This window comes from Diabrotica undecimpunctata, chromosome 3, assembly GCF_040954645.1.
Source record: "Diabrotica undecimpunctata isolate CICGRU chromosome 3, icDiaUnde3, whole genome shotgun sequence".
Lineage (NCBI taxonomy): Eukaryota > Metazoa > Arthropoda > Insecta > Coleoptera > Chrysomelidae > Diabrotica > Diabrotica undecimpunctata.
Genome location: NC_092805.1, coordinates 44,763,966 through 44,780,708, shown reverse-complemented (window position 1 = coordinate 44,780,708; position 16,743 = coordinate 44,763,966). Strand labels below are relative to the sequence as shown.

The following is a 16,743-nucleotide window of genomic DNA, read 5'->3' as shown; positions in this document are numbered from 1 at the left end:
ACATCTCCAGAAGATGCCAACCCCTAGTGTTGGCAATACGTCGAGAACTAATCTCACAAGACAACGGCCTAACAGCCCGAACAAACAGTTTAACAAGTTAGACGATGGCCGTGAAAGCCTAACGCAGTTTATCAGATCAGCTGTATTCAAAACTATCAAATCTTGAAACTCAAACTCCCATAAACGTCAGCCATTTACTTTCCTATTACAATAGAGAAATATATGAACTAATAAGTAACTTTATTTTTTTTAAGTTGTTTTTATTAAAAAAAATAATATTTTATATACAATTCTGTGACTAAAGGACTAGCTTCCAAGCCAACTCTCCGAATAGAGACATTCAGTTCCTTCTGGCCTTCGATTTTCCTTTGGAATATTAATTTCAAAAGCTTTGCTCTACTGTTCCTTTTTTTTGTATTTTAGTCTTGGTTTAGAACCTTTAGCCATGTAATTACATACAAATATTAGTATTCATTCATTCAGGAATGTACATGGAGGACAGTTTTCACGCTCAGGGGTCCATCAGAGCGACTTTATTATAACGCACAAGACAAAAGCCATGGTTAGATAAGAGAGCAACAAATAGGTACACATAAAAAGGAAATATTTATTCAAATGATCAAATTTTTCATTTACACCACCATATTCTAGTCTAAGCCGAAGATTCATCTAGAATTCTAAACTGCTGCGTTAGCCTTTTTTATTTTTCTGTACACCGAGCCGGGGCTTGAACCCACATCCACTAAATCATTGGACAGTGAAGCGAATGAGAATCGGCCGCCTGTGCGAGCTGGTATAGGGTTCCGGAATCCTAAAATGGGTATCATGAGTAAATGGAAGATGTACATTAAGATAACTAGCTACAGTACGAAATACCGACAGTCTGTTTAGAACGGACAGTATTTTTCCGCACAAAAAAATCAATAAAAACTATTATGAATGTACATGATTTCACGCGGCCGAAATGAGATTTCCAGAATAAGTAAATGCCATTAAAAAATTAAATATGTTCGGTATAAAAAAATATATTTACTCTGTATTTATTTTGCGATTAAAAAATAAATATTTATTTCGCCAAAGTAGAAATGCGAAGATTTCTTTAACGAAACCAAAATGCAGATTTTTGCTTTAATCTGTTGTGTCTTCTATAAATTTCAAGGCAAAACAGACGATGATAAAGGTGTAAAAGAGGTATGGGAAATCTAAAAGTTGTATTTCACAACATCTTCTCACCTAAGCAAAAATCCTTGGCGAATTAGTTTCTTGTACCCATAAAGAGTTAACCAAAATAAAAGAAAAGATAGTTAAGATTTAATTTCACGTATAGTGCCTCTGTATATTCGCTTATACGTATTTCATCCTACCAGGATTCATCAGAGTGACTGGTGCAAAAACTCTAAAATTGAAATTAAATCTTTCCGTCAAAACAAGCATCAATAAAATTGCTTCAATATGGACGCTACAGTGACATCTAAGAATAAATCACCAAAATAGAAATGCAAAGATTTCTTTAATGAAACCAAAATTCAGATTTTTGCTTCATCCTTTTTGCTAATGATAAAGGTGTAAGAGAGGTATGGAGAATCTAAAAGTAAACGTAATTCATCCTAGCAGGATTATTCAGAGCGACTGGTACAGAAGCTCTAAACGTAAAATCAAATCTTTTCTGTCTTTTCTTTCAAATATCTATTTGATTAAAACCAAAATCAAGTCAGAACAGTAGGATATTCAATAAATCGTACCGTAAAGTCTTTTTTAAAAAATAGAAGTAAGGGCAACCAATAAAGTGAAGTTTTTAATGATATCTTCAATTATATAAATATAAATATAACATTCTATCCATTCTAAAGTTCTTTTCAAAATAATAAAGACAGAGATGGGATAAAATAAAACAAAAAATAATATACAAAATATGTTTATTTATCTGCAGCAATCATAACAAATATTTTAAACAACATATTAAAAATAAAGCAGTCTTTACATCAAGAGTGGTACTGTTTGGTATGTTCTTTGAGTCTGCCACAAACGGTCTTGTGTGCTAGGAACCATCTGGGTCATTAATTGTTGGGGAACAACTTTCAATTGTTGGAGCATGAGTACGATCTGTTGGTGGATTTGTCTTTGTTGGTAGATCAAATCTTCGGGTACAATATCTCCATGTTGAATCAACTGGAATAATTGTTTATAAATGATGAAGTATTCGGAAACCAATTCTTGGGGAACCATGTGTCTTTGTTGTCCCAACAGTTGGATCAACTGTTTGAAGTAGGTCTGTTGATGTACGAATTGTTTAATCAAAACTTGAAGAAATCTTTCAACATATTGGTAGGTAATTCTTTGGTAGAGGACGAGTTCCTGTGGGATAACCTGTCCTTGTTGAATTAATACTTGGATTTGTTCTCTTACGTGAGTTTGTTGGAACAATACCTGTTGGATCAATTTTTGGATCTGCTCGTTAATAGTATTTTGCTGTACAATCCATCTTTGAAGGGAAATAGTACCGACTTCAGTTATGCTTTCGGCTAGGCGATTCATGAAGAGCTGTTGGTAGGTCAAACGTTCGACTAATTCATGAACCTGTTGGTAAACCAATCTTTGTTGGTAAACAAGTTGCTGGGGAACTACTTGTCCTTTAACAATATATTGCTCAACTTCACGTGTAATGAGATTTTGATGGTAAACTAATTGTTCAATAAGCTTTTCAATATGTTCATTAATAAGTTGTTGCTGGTATTGAACCTCTTCAGTGATTGGTTGTCTTCGTTCAAACATTTCAGTCCATTTTTGGTTGGTCATTTCTTGTTTAATGAAGAGTTGTGCAAGAAGTTGAACATTAACAAATTCTTCAGGAACTTCGTATACTTGTTCTCCATTTACAAGTCTCATGTTTACCAAATAACGGTTCAAGGGAGTTTGTCCAAGTTGATGTCTGTAAATTTGGTTCAAGATTTGGTTTGAATTCATTTGATCTTCTAGAAGATATTCTCCAGATAGATATTGTTGAGGTAAATATTGTTGTTGGCCCAATAACCCTTGTTGAAGTTCACGTTGTTGTTGGATTTGTCTGAGTAATGTTTGGAAATGTCTGAGTGGAGAATAATTTTGCAACAAATCTTGGTTAAGATCCCTGTAAAAAATTACAGATTTTAATAAAATTAACTTGAAATACAATAAATGTAAATATGCAGTATAATTTACAAATGTTAACAATCAAAATATACATTTTTTAAACAAAACGAAGCAGGAACTGACTGTTTTGGGAGGCTTTAGGAAGATATATAAAGATAACTGACGGTAAAATATAATAAACATTAGAAGACTTATTATCCAAAGAAAGGTGAAAGACCGAAGATCACAAGGAAGATCCCGAACAAGATGGATCGACCAAGTTACAGGAATATGCTAAAGACCTATCTATGCATGAGTTAAAAGAAATGACCAGAGACAGAGAACTTTGGAGACGGGCAATTTACGTATTACAATGACACTACACTCCCTCCGGGGGGTCAGAACTAAAGAGAGATATAATAAGCATAAATATATAAAAATACTATAAAAACGTACATTTGAGTAAAATGAAAGAGTCGATTTTGACACATAGGTAACTAGTTTTTGAAAAAGGTAGATTAATTAATGTATTATAAAAATATAATGAGAAAAAATCAAGGCAAAATTTATAAAAAATAAGTACAACAATTAAAATCCATCATCGAAAAACAAATCACAAAGTACAAGCACAGTAAAAAATTATATGGAGTAAAAAAATCTAGAAAGAAATTTTTAACTAGTAAATTTCGGAAATTGCTGGGATCTTCAACTACAAAGTCACAGTCTAACGAATAGAAGACCCTCACCAGATACTTAATTTCCTGGAAAATGTATAAAGTAAATGTATTCGATGCCCGCAGAACACAAAATTTCCCACAAAAAATCTAAAAAATTAATGAAGAAAATCTAGATATTATCGTGTTTTTCGACGTAAACTTTTTTTAAGAATATTACACACACACGATTATTTGAGAATATGCTTTCTTAAAACTTGGTATTCTGAAAGTTCCTGACTGATCACCGATTGGATTTAATTTCGAAATACAAAAATCCTTAGTGTTGCGTATGATCTATTCGTTTGTACGAAATGGAAGCTAGGGCTCAAAATGAGACCCTAACGCTAAAATTAAGTAGGAATTGCGAACTGAAATGGAATGTTCATAAATCTTATTTTGGATTCTACGATTTGTTTGGCCTATATAGGATTGGGAGTAGTCTGCACAAGGAATTTCACCAACTCCGTATTGTTCATTTCGAATGTTGTCTTTGATTGATCGAACAAGAGATAAAAGTTTTTATTGGGGGGTAAATATTGTCTTTATTCCTATTGATTTAAGAATTTTGTCGATTTTGTCAGTGACACCTTTGAATGTCTTGTTTTAAACTAGAGAGCTCAGCGGGTCTACTTGTATCATCGCAAAGGCGTATTGATCTGGAAACAAGGGTATTAATGGTAACGATTGGTATGGTTGGGTTCTCAATACAGAGTGATGAAAACCTTGGGATTGGTTTTACTTTTTGATAACGTCAAAAAACGGTAGAAATGAATTAGTTTTCACCTCCATCGAGAACTGAATACTAGGATGTATACCATTGAGATGGGTTTTGAAAAGACACCAAAGCATTTTTGCCATGGTACCAAATGACAAATGTATCTTCAACATATCGTAGAGTGCATGTGAGTTTGAGCATTGATGTGGATAGTGCTCGGGTCTCGAAGTCATACATAAAGATATTGGCAATTACTATTGGAGATAGTGGGGAGCCTATTAGGGCACCATTTATTTGTCTGTAGAAATGATTTTGGAAGATGAAATAAGTGTTGGACATACAATGTGTAATGAGAGATAAGCGCTCATGATGGATACTGTATTTAGTTCTCAGAATATTTAGAGTTGTTTCTATAGCAATGTTTATAAACAGTGAAACTATATCGAAACTTGGATGGAAGGATGAAGCATTTTTGGCGAGAGGTTGTAGACTTTTGGCCAAGTACTTGGCCAATGGTTGTGTAGGACAGTTGTATTCACCGACAATGGAACGTAGAGGAATATCGGGTTTATCAATTTTGGCTAGGCCATATATTCCAGATTTTCTGGAAGACTTTTTATGGGGAATTAGAGATTGTTTTATGTCAACAGGAAGAGAGGTTGTAGTGATAATAGCTTTTGATGTTTTCTCCAGATAGGTTGTTGGATTATTAGGAATTGGTCTGTAGTCTGGAGTATTAATAAGATTTGAGAGTTTATTAATATAAGAAGAAGTGTTTAGGGTGACGCTGGTATTGTTTTTATAGGTGGGAAGAATGACTTAATAAAAAGACAAAGAGGCGAAGACATTTTCAAAGCTTGTTTGACTTTAAAATCTGTTTGATTCTGTTTCAAATACGTAAATTATTTTTGGTAATAAGAAAAGTATGTTCTATTTAATCTTAAAAAACTGCAAACATAATATATTTTAAAAAATTTAAAGCTTACCAGCTTCTTTGGTTTCCATATCCTAAGTTTTGTCCAAGTGTCATAACATCTCCTACTTGTTCAGCATATTGGTGGAGGGTACGTACTCCTTGGACGGGGACAATGTCACTAAAAATAGAGTTACACTATATACATTTACATTCCATTTACTATCGCATAAAGTGAGAATAATAACAGATATGATGAGAGAATCAGCAGATGATACTGAGCTTACATTTAAGTAAAATGGACAAAAGAGAACGAAGTGCGTTATTAACCACTATATACGAAATCATGAATTTGATGGCACCGAGCACTATGCAGTTAAATTAGGTATCGAGAAATATACAATGGATTTGATATGCATTTAAATACAAAACGGATATTCGCGGAAAACTCCTTTTCAACGAATATGTATTGCAATAAAAAGAACAAAAGATGTGAATTTAATTTATTAGAGTATAATTTATGATAAGTGGAAACACCCGAGGGAATGAAAATATTATACAGCATCGCTAAAGTGAGGGACAAGTCATCATACGGATTTGACTTACGTGCGATAAATTGAACGTGTCAGTGGAAGAATGTTAAGAACCGATGTTGAAGTAAAGCAAAGATAGTATGAGTAGTTTGGAAAGTTGCTTAATCAAGAACACCAGAGGAAAGACAAAGGATGCGGATGCCAAATGAGAATATAATACCGAGGATAGCGAGAAATAAGGTTGTCGAAGTGTTAGATATAAAGAATGGTAAGGCAGTAGGACTCGATGGAATGCCCGTGGAGGTTTGAAAGGATCTAGGAGATAAAGGGGTTGATATTTTGTGGCAAATAATGAGTAGAATACATGAGGAAAATAGATGCTTACTGCATGGAGAGACAGATGAAGAGAGAGAAAAAAAGAGAAAGAGAGAGAGAGAGGGAGAGTATGATGGTATTATTGTATAAACTTAAGGGGACATTCAGGACTGTAAGAACTATAGAAGGATTAAGTTAATGTCGCACACGATGATAATTTGGGAGAGACCTGTAGAGCGAAGATTAAAGGAGACATCGATAGGAGAAGAACAGTTTGGCTTTATGCCAGGAAGGAGGACAGCAGATCCCTTGTTTGCTTTGAGACACTTAATAGAGAAATACAGCGAGAAAAAAAGAGAGCTACATTTCCTATTTACAGATCTTGGGAAGGTGTACGATACAGTTCTTAGACAATAGCTATGGAGATTTACTCCAGCTATGGAGATAGCTATAGAGATATATTGGAAAGCTTTCCAGTGGCAGTTGGTTTGCATAAAGGCTCTTCGCTGAGGTCCTTCCTGTTTAATTATGTGGATATATTGACAGATAAAGTAACGGAGGGGGCTTCTTGGTTAATGCTCTTAGCTGATGATATCGTGTTAGTAGAGGAAAGTAAAGAATTAAAGACGAGGGAAGATTTAAGGTTAGCAGATCGAAAACGGAATATATGTGGTTGCTAAAACAAGAATAGTTGGAGACATCAAATTGCTTGGAGAAAAACTAGGTAGAGTAAACAAATGTAAATATCTTGGCTCCTATATAACGGAAAATGGGACACTAGATCGGGAAATTTCCCACAGGGTACAGGTTGGTTGGTTTAACTGGAAGCAAATGAGCAGGGTACACTATGATCAAAAAATCGGGGAAGGGCTGAAAGGAAGGATATACAAGAGTGTGGTGAGGCCTGCGTTGGTGTACGGCGGTGAAGTATGGCCTGTAAAGAAGATTAAAAAAAAAGAAGATGGAGCTAGCTGAAATGAAAATGTTGTTTTTGGGTGGATGTTGCGTAAGACTAGAAGGAAGAGGATCAGGAACGACTTAAGTAGGGAAAGAGCCGGGGTGACTATAGTCATCCCTTCAAGATTCAAGATTCAAGAACAAAGACTCCAATGTTTTGGTCACGTGAAACGTAGAAATTAACACTATATAGGACGAGGAATAGTTTGAACTGTAAGATAGAGGACTTAAGAAAGGTTTAGGTGAAGAGGGCATGATGTACAGCCATGAGTGGCTAGGAAGAGTAATAAACAGTCACACCTGATAAAGGAAAACCTGGGGAAGAAGAAAAAATTTATTATTTGACCATATTTTTATATTTTATTACCTATAAAATACGGAAGTAACAATATACAAAATTGTTGATAATAAGGTTCGTCAAAAAAATAGAATAGTTGAAAATGTTGGTTATCTTAGACATGACACCAACATAAGAAACATATAGAGAAAAAATATATTAATACATAGATTCTAATAAGAACAAGTCACAATATCTGATGTTCGTAATTATCAGCATCAGTGACGTTACAACTTTTCGTGTGTCTTTCAGATCTGATAATGGTAATCCCAAATTTCTACATTTTAAAAAATATTTGTTTGAGAATAAATGCATATTTACACAAAAAAATTGAAATTTGTCGAAATAAGAGACAATTGTTAAAGTAACATAATTAGTCTTACCTAACTCCTTGCATACGGTATTCAAGATCCCAGTTTCTGATAATATCGTAGATGGTTTCGTTGATGACTCCAGCTTCAACCAACAACTGAATTCTGTTAAGGAGGCTATGGTATTTAATATCATCAAGTGTACCTTCATACTGGCGGAAAATATCAGCAAGAATATCACCTTGGTTGTAGTTTTCACCAACAGAAACGCCAACCAGAGTACGGTCGATCATTTCTCTAGTTCTAAGAGATTCCCCGACTTGGAACATCTGGGTTCTTGTATTTGGACCCCTGAGAACAAGTTCGACTTTTCTGGGATCGGTAACACTCTTGAGGATTACGAGTTGGTATCCTCTAGAGTCGAAGAGAGTTACAGTTCCATCTTCTTTGACTAAGACGGTTCTACCAAGGAGTGTTGGTAGAGCAACGCTGAGTGCTACTAAAGAAAAAAGAACTAATACCTTCATCTTCGCAAGTTATTAGTGAATGTACCTTTCGATTGGTATTTCTCCCCTTTTATACAAATTATTTGGAAGATAGTAACTTGTTTTGCAACTGTTATCACCCCTAACAACATATTTATGTCTAATTTAGCGAGACACGGGTCACCTTGGTCAACTTAAGATTAATATAAGTAATAAAATTAATTCAAATTTTAATATCGATAAATAATTCATTTGATAAATATATATACTTGTATTTTGTATTTATAAGAAATAAATATTTGACAAAATTTTATTAAATGTGAACAAAAAAATTACAATATTTTATTTATATCTACTCGTATGTATAAAACATTTTTTTGTGTACATTGATACAACCATATTTTTTGGAACCCTTTCAAATCACTTTTATTTTAATACACATTATTTTATGAATAGCTATGCTATTTTGAAGATTTTTCAGCATTTTTTTTCTTTTTAGGTTTTATATTTTTTATTTTATTTTGTTTCCTATTTTATGTAATTGTTTTTATTTTTCTAGCAATAGTTTGTATTTATTTATGCGCTAATACCTTTTGTTGCTCACTGGACCCCTCTGGTTCAAGATCTTCATTATCTTCAGTTATCTATTTTTTTCTGTATCCAGTCTATGATTTTTGTATAAGTTTATACAGGTATTTTGTTTGATGTGTCCTTAATGGTTGGTTGGTTGGCAGGGGCTCTCGTTACTTGTCCATATTGTCTTTTGCTGTCCAGTGCTTTGCAATCTCATAATACATATTTCATAGTTTCTGGTTTCTTATCGCAGACTCAACAGTTAAGGTCTTAATTGTAAATGTCTATTTTATTAAAGAATTCTCTTAGTGGTGCATATCCGATCAACATTCCTATTACTGTTCTGAGTTTATTCCTGCCCATATAAAGCCATTCCTCTGTTCTTTTTGTACATGCCCTATCAATGAAGATTTCCTCATGTGTTTGTTTTGGTATTCTCTCCCAATATCGCTCATGATTTTCTCAGATCCTCACAAGCTCTTCGGACTACATTATTTGGTGCTTCTAGGGTCACAGTGAGTCCATTTGTTTTGTTCGATCCTTTTTTAGCAAGTTGTTCTACTTTTGCGTTGCCTTCGATGTCCTGATGTCCTAGTACCCAGACAAGCTTAACTTTTTTTTGGTCTCACAGTTCATTCAATTATCCGATGCACTTCCACATCTAGAAGAGTTTGAAAAGTTCTACTTAGATTTAAAAACTGTTACTGAACAACTCATTACTAGAGATTTGACCATTCTGATGGGTGGCCTTAATGCTAGGATAGGAAAAGGCAGAGAGAGTAACATAATTAAAGATGGACTGGACGATAGTAATGAAAGTGAAAACTATTTCGCAGATTTTTGCAAAGAATATAATGTATGTATTGTGCGAAGATGCAGGTGTGTTTGTCTTTACAGCTTGTTTTGATGCCTTTATTTCTCGCACCAGTCATAGGTCGCTGGTTTTTTCCTTGAGGAACAAGTTTGGTCCTTAAGGAAATAGGTTCACTTTTCTATACTTTTTTGAAGGACCACCCAGCAAACTGGGACAAATGAAAGTTTCGCAAATAACGTTTTAATAGGTCTTTAAGAGCTTGAGGCTCACGCAATTCTGGATTCGAACTAATGTCAACTCGCCCCCTTGAATCACACTCGGCTCATAACGGTCTCATAAAATTAAGAAATCGTTCCCTGACCCTCGACATATATACATAAAGGATCTGTTTACATTTACATTACCTTTAACTCTCCTTTCATTGCTGAAACTACCTGAGAAGGTTATTTTTCAACTTTCCTTTCTGTTGGGATTTTTCGAATGACTCAAAGCGATAATTTGGAAATTACTAATGATCGTTTCATTGTTATGATTCTTTGACGGCTTTAGAAGATTATGTCTCTAAGTTCGTTTGAATACAAGCTATCGGCGCTTGTACAGATTATTAGATGATACAAAAGAATTTTACAAATCTAAACCTTAAACCTAATATACAGTGTGATATGATGATATAATACAAAATTGAATAAAAATATTAAATTTTGTTACGCAACATGTATAATGAACTTATTTTTCAAACTACCGAGATTATATACGTAGAAATCACCAGATGTCCTTAGTATTATCGTAAAAAATTAAATTGACTACATAACTATCAATAAGCGCTACAGAAATGCGATAAAATCTGTAAAAACTTTTCCTATGTCAGATGTTCCATCTGACCACAGTCTTTTGTTGGCCGAATCAAAATTAAATCTTAAACGGTTAAAACAACAGCAATATTCTAACAAAATTGGATATGAATTTTATTAGAAACAATAGTCAGGTGATTGCAAACAATTTAGAAAGCAATTTTGAGAACAACCAACATCAAGAATCCATCGAGGGTCATTGGAACCAAATCAAAACGATTATAAAAAGCTCCGCTTTAAACTTAAAAGATAACAATCAAAAGAAGCAACAGTAGATGAACGATGAGATTTTAAACCTAATAGACAAGAGACGCAAATTTGAACGGCGAAATATAAAACGACTTAAGGAGAGCTTAAATACAAGCTGTAAATTTGGAAATTGAAGAGTTGCAGGGAAAACATGATGCGTTTAATATGTATAAAAAAATAAAAGAAGTAACAGTACAAAAAAACAAACAAATAATATCGTTGATAGAGACGGCAAACTGATTATCACCGATTTAGAAGAATGGTTATGATGTAGAAGGTGAAGTGCGTATGTAGAATTTGTTTTCCTATTATTGAAAGCAATTTTATGTTCTGCTATACGTTTGTTAAAGGTTCTACCAGTTTGACCGATGTAATACCGATGTTTGACCGGTGGCTCTTGGTGTTTTTAATATATTTGCCTAAGTTATTGTTTGTTCCAAAAGCTGGTGTTATTCTTTTCTTTTTTATGTATTTGGCTATTTTTGTTGTTATTTTGCCTGTATATGTAATCGAGCAAAATGTACTAGGTTTTTTCTCTGGTGATTTCAGGGCTCTCTTGTGTAGTTTTTGATTTAAAATTTTATTAATTGTTTGTTCGTAGTACCCACTGTTTACTGCTATTTGCTTAATGCTATTTAATTCTGTCTCAAATTCTATTTTGACATCGGAATTTCAATTAATCTATGTAATATGCTATGATAGGCTGCCATTTTATGTTGTGTAGAATGAGATGATAAATTGTGTATAGTTGTGTCATTATGAGTAAGTTTATGAAATTTTAAATCTAAAAAATTAATGGACTGATTTTGTTCTGTTTCTATTGTAAATTCAATATAACTATGGAGTGACTTAATATACGATAAAAATTGATTAAGTTGTCTGGTAGTTTCTGTAAAACATACCAGTACATCGTCTACGTGTCTCCACCAGTATAAAAACTGTTTGAATACGGGATATTTTGAAATTTTTGTCTCTAGTACAAGTTTTGCACTGTTATTTGTATATATTTGATTATTAAATTTAAAGTAGTCCTGGTTTAATGCAAATTACGAGAAGATGAAAAATTTCAGATGTAATGGTTGGATTTGTAATATTATGCTCTAGAAGGTTTTTTACTAGAACAAAAGTTTCTATCTATAAGAAGAATACTAGGAAAAATAGTTTTTACGTCAAATGAAATTAATCTGAAGTTGTTAGTTAATTGAAAATGTTGTATCTTGTTAACTAGTTCTATTGTATTTTTTACGGTAAATTTAGGTGAAAATAGTTTATACAACAGAACTTTATAAAAAGACGTCGTATTGGGTTATCAGTTTGTGTAGTTTAATAAAAGAGTATAATTTAGGAGGCTATGGATTCATGATATTTAGTTATTTCTGTTCTATTGAATTTAATATTAATTTTGAATTTTCTAACAATAGTTTAATTTGGTAATCCTCTAAGCCCATTGCTATCAGATATTTTTATGGATCATTCAGAGACAAAGATTTCAAAACATCCCGTAATCAAACAGTTTTTATATTAGTGGAGATACGTAGACGATGTACTGGTATGTTTTACAGAAACTAATAGACAACTTGATCAATTTTATTCATATATTAATTCACTCCATAGTCATACTTAATTTACAATATAAACAGAACAAAATCAATCAATTAATTTTTTAGATTTAAAAATCTTCTTCTTCTTGCAGTACCGTCTCCTATCGGAGGTTGGCTACCATCACAGCAATCTTTACTTTGTTGGCTGCAGCTTTGAACAACTGTATTGAACTGCACCCATACCACTCCCTTAAATTTCGCAACCAGGAAATCCTCCTACGTCCCACATTTCTCTGTCCCGAGATTTTTCCTTGGATTATGAGTCTAAGCAGAGAGTACTTCTCTCCTCTCATTATGTGTCCCAGATACTACAGTTTTTTCGTTTGTATGGTTTTTATGACTTCGCATTTCTTCCCTATCTTTAGCAGAACATCTTGATGTGTTACTCTTTCTGTCCATGGCATTTTCCACATTTTCCTGTAACACCACATCTCGAATGCCTCAATGTTTTTGATGTTTATCTTTTTTAGTGTCCGGCTTCCATGCCGTACAGCAGAACGGAGAAAACATAGCACCTTAACATTCTCGTTCTTAAGTTTATATTTATGTCCCGGCTGCATAGGAACTTTTTCATTTTGACAAACGATTGTCTCTCTATTCGCCTCTTAATTTCTTTTGTCTGGTCATTAGTATCAGTGAAGCAAACCCCTAAATATTTGTAGGAGGTAACTCTTTCAACTGGCTGATTATTTATGGTTAAATTCACATTGGTGTATAGCTTCTTTGTTACAATCATGAATTTAGTCTTTTTGATGTTCAGTTTTAGACCATACTTATTGGTATGGGTGTTTATGTTTTCCATCAAAAACTGTAAATTTGCTAGGTTATCTGTTACTATTAAACTATAAACTATTAAAAATCATCAGACTTTAAAATAAACATGAGTTCTCCGTATTTCATAAACCTACTCATACTGACACAACTATACACAATTCATCATCCCATCCTACAAAATATAAACTGGCAGCCTACCATAGCATTTTACATAGATTAATAGAAATTCTAATGTCAACATACAACTTTGAGACAGTATTCAATATCATTAAGCTAATAGCAGTAAGCAATTACATCAATGAACAAACAATTAATAAAATTTTGAATAAAAAAATACACAAGAAAGCCCTGAAATTAGTATTTCCAACACCAGAGAAAAACTCGTTGTACATTGTGCTCGATTACATAGACAGGCAAAATAATAACAAAAATAGGCAAATACATAAAAAAGAAAGGAATAACACCAAAAATAGAACATAAAAGGACTTTCAATAATAGGAAAACAGATTCTACATACGTACTTCACCTTATAGATCATAATCATTCTTTTAATGATGAATTTCAAATTCTTCACACCCAAAATAAAGGCCTTAAGCTATCTGTATAAGGATCTATGGGAATTAACAAATTAAAAAACAAGTCATAATTCTGAATGACCAACTTGAGACAAACAGTTCTCCCCTTTTTAACCTATTTCGTTAAAGACTATAAATTGTAAACACATCCAAATGTAGATCACTTGAGAAAGGCACTCTGCCAAAACAGATGTAGTTATAAAATATTATAATAAATTTTGGGGAAGTTTTGAAAACAATGTTTTCAGTATTTTATTGTTATATAGAATGAATTTCCATCAAGTAACGGTCAAATCCATCTCTTGTTTATCTTTACTATTCTTATTTGAATTTCTGGTTATTCTGTTCCATCCGTGTTTAATGCAACTCAGAGATATGTGAAACTTTTTACACTTTCAATATCGTCCTCTAATTTAACTGTGCTGCATCTGTTTCCCCTAGCTCTTGCCTGTGTTAGCTTTTTTGTCTTTTGAATATTTATTTTTAGTCTGGTCTCTTCTGCAACTGTTTTTAATTATCATAATTAGACTTCGGCAAATATGCAAATAAAAATGTAGAAAATATGCGCATAAATATGCACGTGTTTACCCGAAAATATGCAAATATTTTACAAAATATGCATACAAATAAATAAAAAAATCGTAAAATAGTAACAATTTTATTTAAAAAAAAAAGTGTACATAACTAAATATTTCCTACTATTCATTAAGATTTACATTTATTTTAAGTAACTACATCATTTTTAAGTATGAATAAACTTATTTAGAATTATGGTAACAATAAATGACCAAGTGGTGTTCAAAATTTTCTAACAAAAACTTGTGGCTTCTGTCTGAGTACATATATTTATATATGGAAAAACTTCGTTCAACATCAACTGATGTAACGGGAGCATTTTTCAAACTAACCAAAACATTTGGTTCTAAATTAATTGTTTCCGAAATATTTCCAGCTAGAACACTGACTACTTCAGAAATAATATGGTAACCTTTATTTTTTTCCATAGTAGCTTCAAATTTTTTTAAAATATCTTTTCCAATATTATCTCTAACGTTCTGACAACATGACGCAAATTCTTTTATTAATGCTGTACTTTCGAACAATGACAGTTTTGGTGATTCTAACTGAGTAATTGTTTTTTGAACAAAACTAAAATTTGATTTTATAAATGAAAGTTCTTGTTGAAGCAAGTTACTCTGAAAAGTTTGTTTAGAATCCAAAAGAGATTGGGAACTTTCATCTGTTAACGTATCAATTATGTTCTTTATTTTAACAAAATGATCTGCATAAAAATTAGCTGCTTCTAACCATGTTCCCCATCGCGTTAAAATAGGTTGTGGTGGAAGAGGAATGTTAGGTAGCATTTCTTTATAAAGTTGAATTCTTATAGGAGATTTAAGAAATACTTTTTTGACACTGGATATCATGGTATTTACAAGAGCAAACTTTTTTCGTATTTCCTCTGCAACTCTGTTTAATCCATGCGCTACACAAGTAACATGTATTAAATCTGGGAAAAATATTTTTAAATTTTGTCCTGCTTTCACCATATAAGGAGCAGCATCCGATAAAATAAGCAGTAATTTATTAGAAGGAATAGTTGTCGGAAGAAAAAAAGTTGCTAATGTTTCTTGTATAAAACGCGAAATTGTTAAAGCATTTGTTTTCTCAAGTTGCTGGCATGAAATAAGATGAGATTTTGGTAAGGTATCTTCTTTAAGAACACCAATCAATAAATGAGCAATATACTTTCCTGAGGAATCAGTGGTTTCGTCTACAGATATGTAAAAATAATTATCTGCAATTTCTTCCTTAATATTAATTAACACCGACGAGTATAGCCCGTTCACATTATTTCTTCTTAGAGACCGATCACTTGGAACATTAAGTTTGCAATATTTTTTTAGAAACGAACTAAAATTTACATTTGCTAATTTTGAAAGCGGTATGTTTGCAGACACTAATGCGCGACACAAGTCTTCATTAAAAGTTTCTTGCTCATCTAATTTTTTTGAAGTAGATTGGAAACATTTAGCCATTGAAGTTTGATGTTTTCCTCCTATTTTTCCTTTTTTTGCAATGTGTGAAGCAGTTTTCACATGTTGGTCTATCTGAAATTTCTTCTCACATGCTATCTATAAATAAAAATAAAAACCTTTACTTTAACCCAACCTTTAAAATATAAAAATATACAAGGTGTTTTTGGTTAATCAAATAATTGGTTTGGAAAAAAAAAACACTCGCTAAGTGTTTTAAATGCAGTATTAATCCACAAATTAGTTTTTGTTACTAACCATTAGTACATCATATAACTTATTTTAAAATTCAACAAAAGTTTTTTTTTGTTAATTCAATTACAATAAAAATAATTGTGTTTTAGAATAGCTGACTTCATAAAAAAAAGTAAAGGTGAAAATTTTTTCTAAATACACACCATTGTATTGTACCATGGACAATTTTTTCTCACTAAAGGAAGCTATTTTTCATTTAAAAACAACCTACGAGTACTAAATTTCAAGTAAATACGTTTATTGGTTTTAAAGTTATTGTTGTTATTAACTAAAAGAATTTAATTTTTTTTAATTTTAACACCCTGTATCTCGAAAAGTAAATAAGTTTGACCCCTCATTAACTATATCGTTTTGTTCAATTTTTCGAGAAGTATCTACAGTCAAACGTTGTAAGTGTCATTTGGAAACACCCTGTATGTATGAAATATTAGATATTTAATAGAAAATATTAGATACTTACAATTTTGCCACATACTGAACAGTAGATTTTTCCCATATCCATAGACAGCTCTTTATAAGGTTTAATCCAAGTTGAAGCACTGGTTGTTTTAGGCATTATAAAATCACAATCTTCCTTTTTGTTACGCACAACGAGTGTTTACGCTTTGAATATCAAAACAAAAAT

General features: G+C 32.4%; 2 protein-coding genes across 2 annotated transcripts in view; both read right to left on the bottom strand.

Annotated features, from left to right (window-relative positions):
• The window catches only part of Traf4 (TNF receptor associated factor 4), a 559,644-nt gene that overhangs the window by 281,388 nt on the left and 261,513 nt on the right, over positions 1 to 16,743 (bottom strand). The window lies entirely within an intron of this gene.
• On the bottom strand, positions 1,900 to 8,462 carry LOC140436752 (uncharacterized). Its single transcript, XM_072525820.1, has 3 exons — positions 7,978 to 8,462; positions 5,526 to 5,633; positions 1,900 to 3,127 (listed from the first exon to the last, which is right to left on the bottom strand). Exons 1-3 carry the CDS (start codon positions 8,430 to 8,432, stop codon positions 1,978 to 1,980), a joined length of 1,713 nt encoding a protein of 570 aa, XP_072381921.1. The 5' UTR covers positions 8,433 to 8,462; the 3' UTR covers positions 1,900 to 1,977.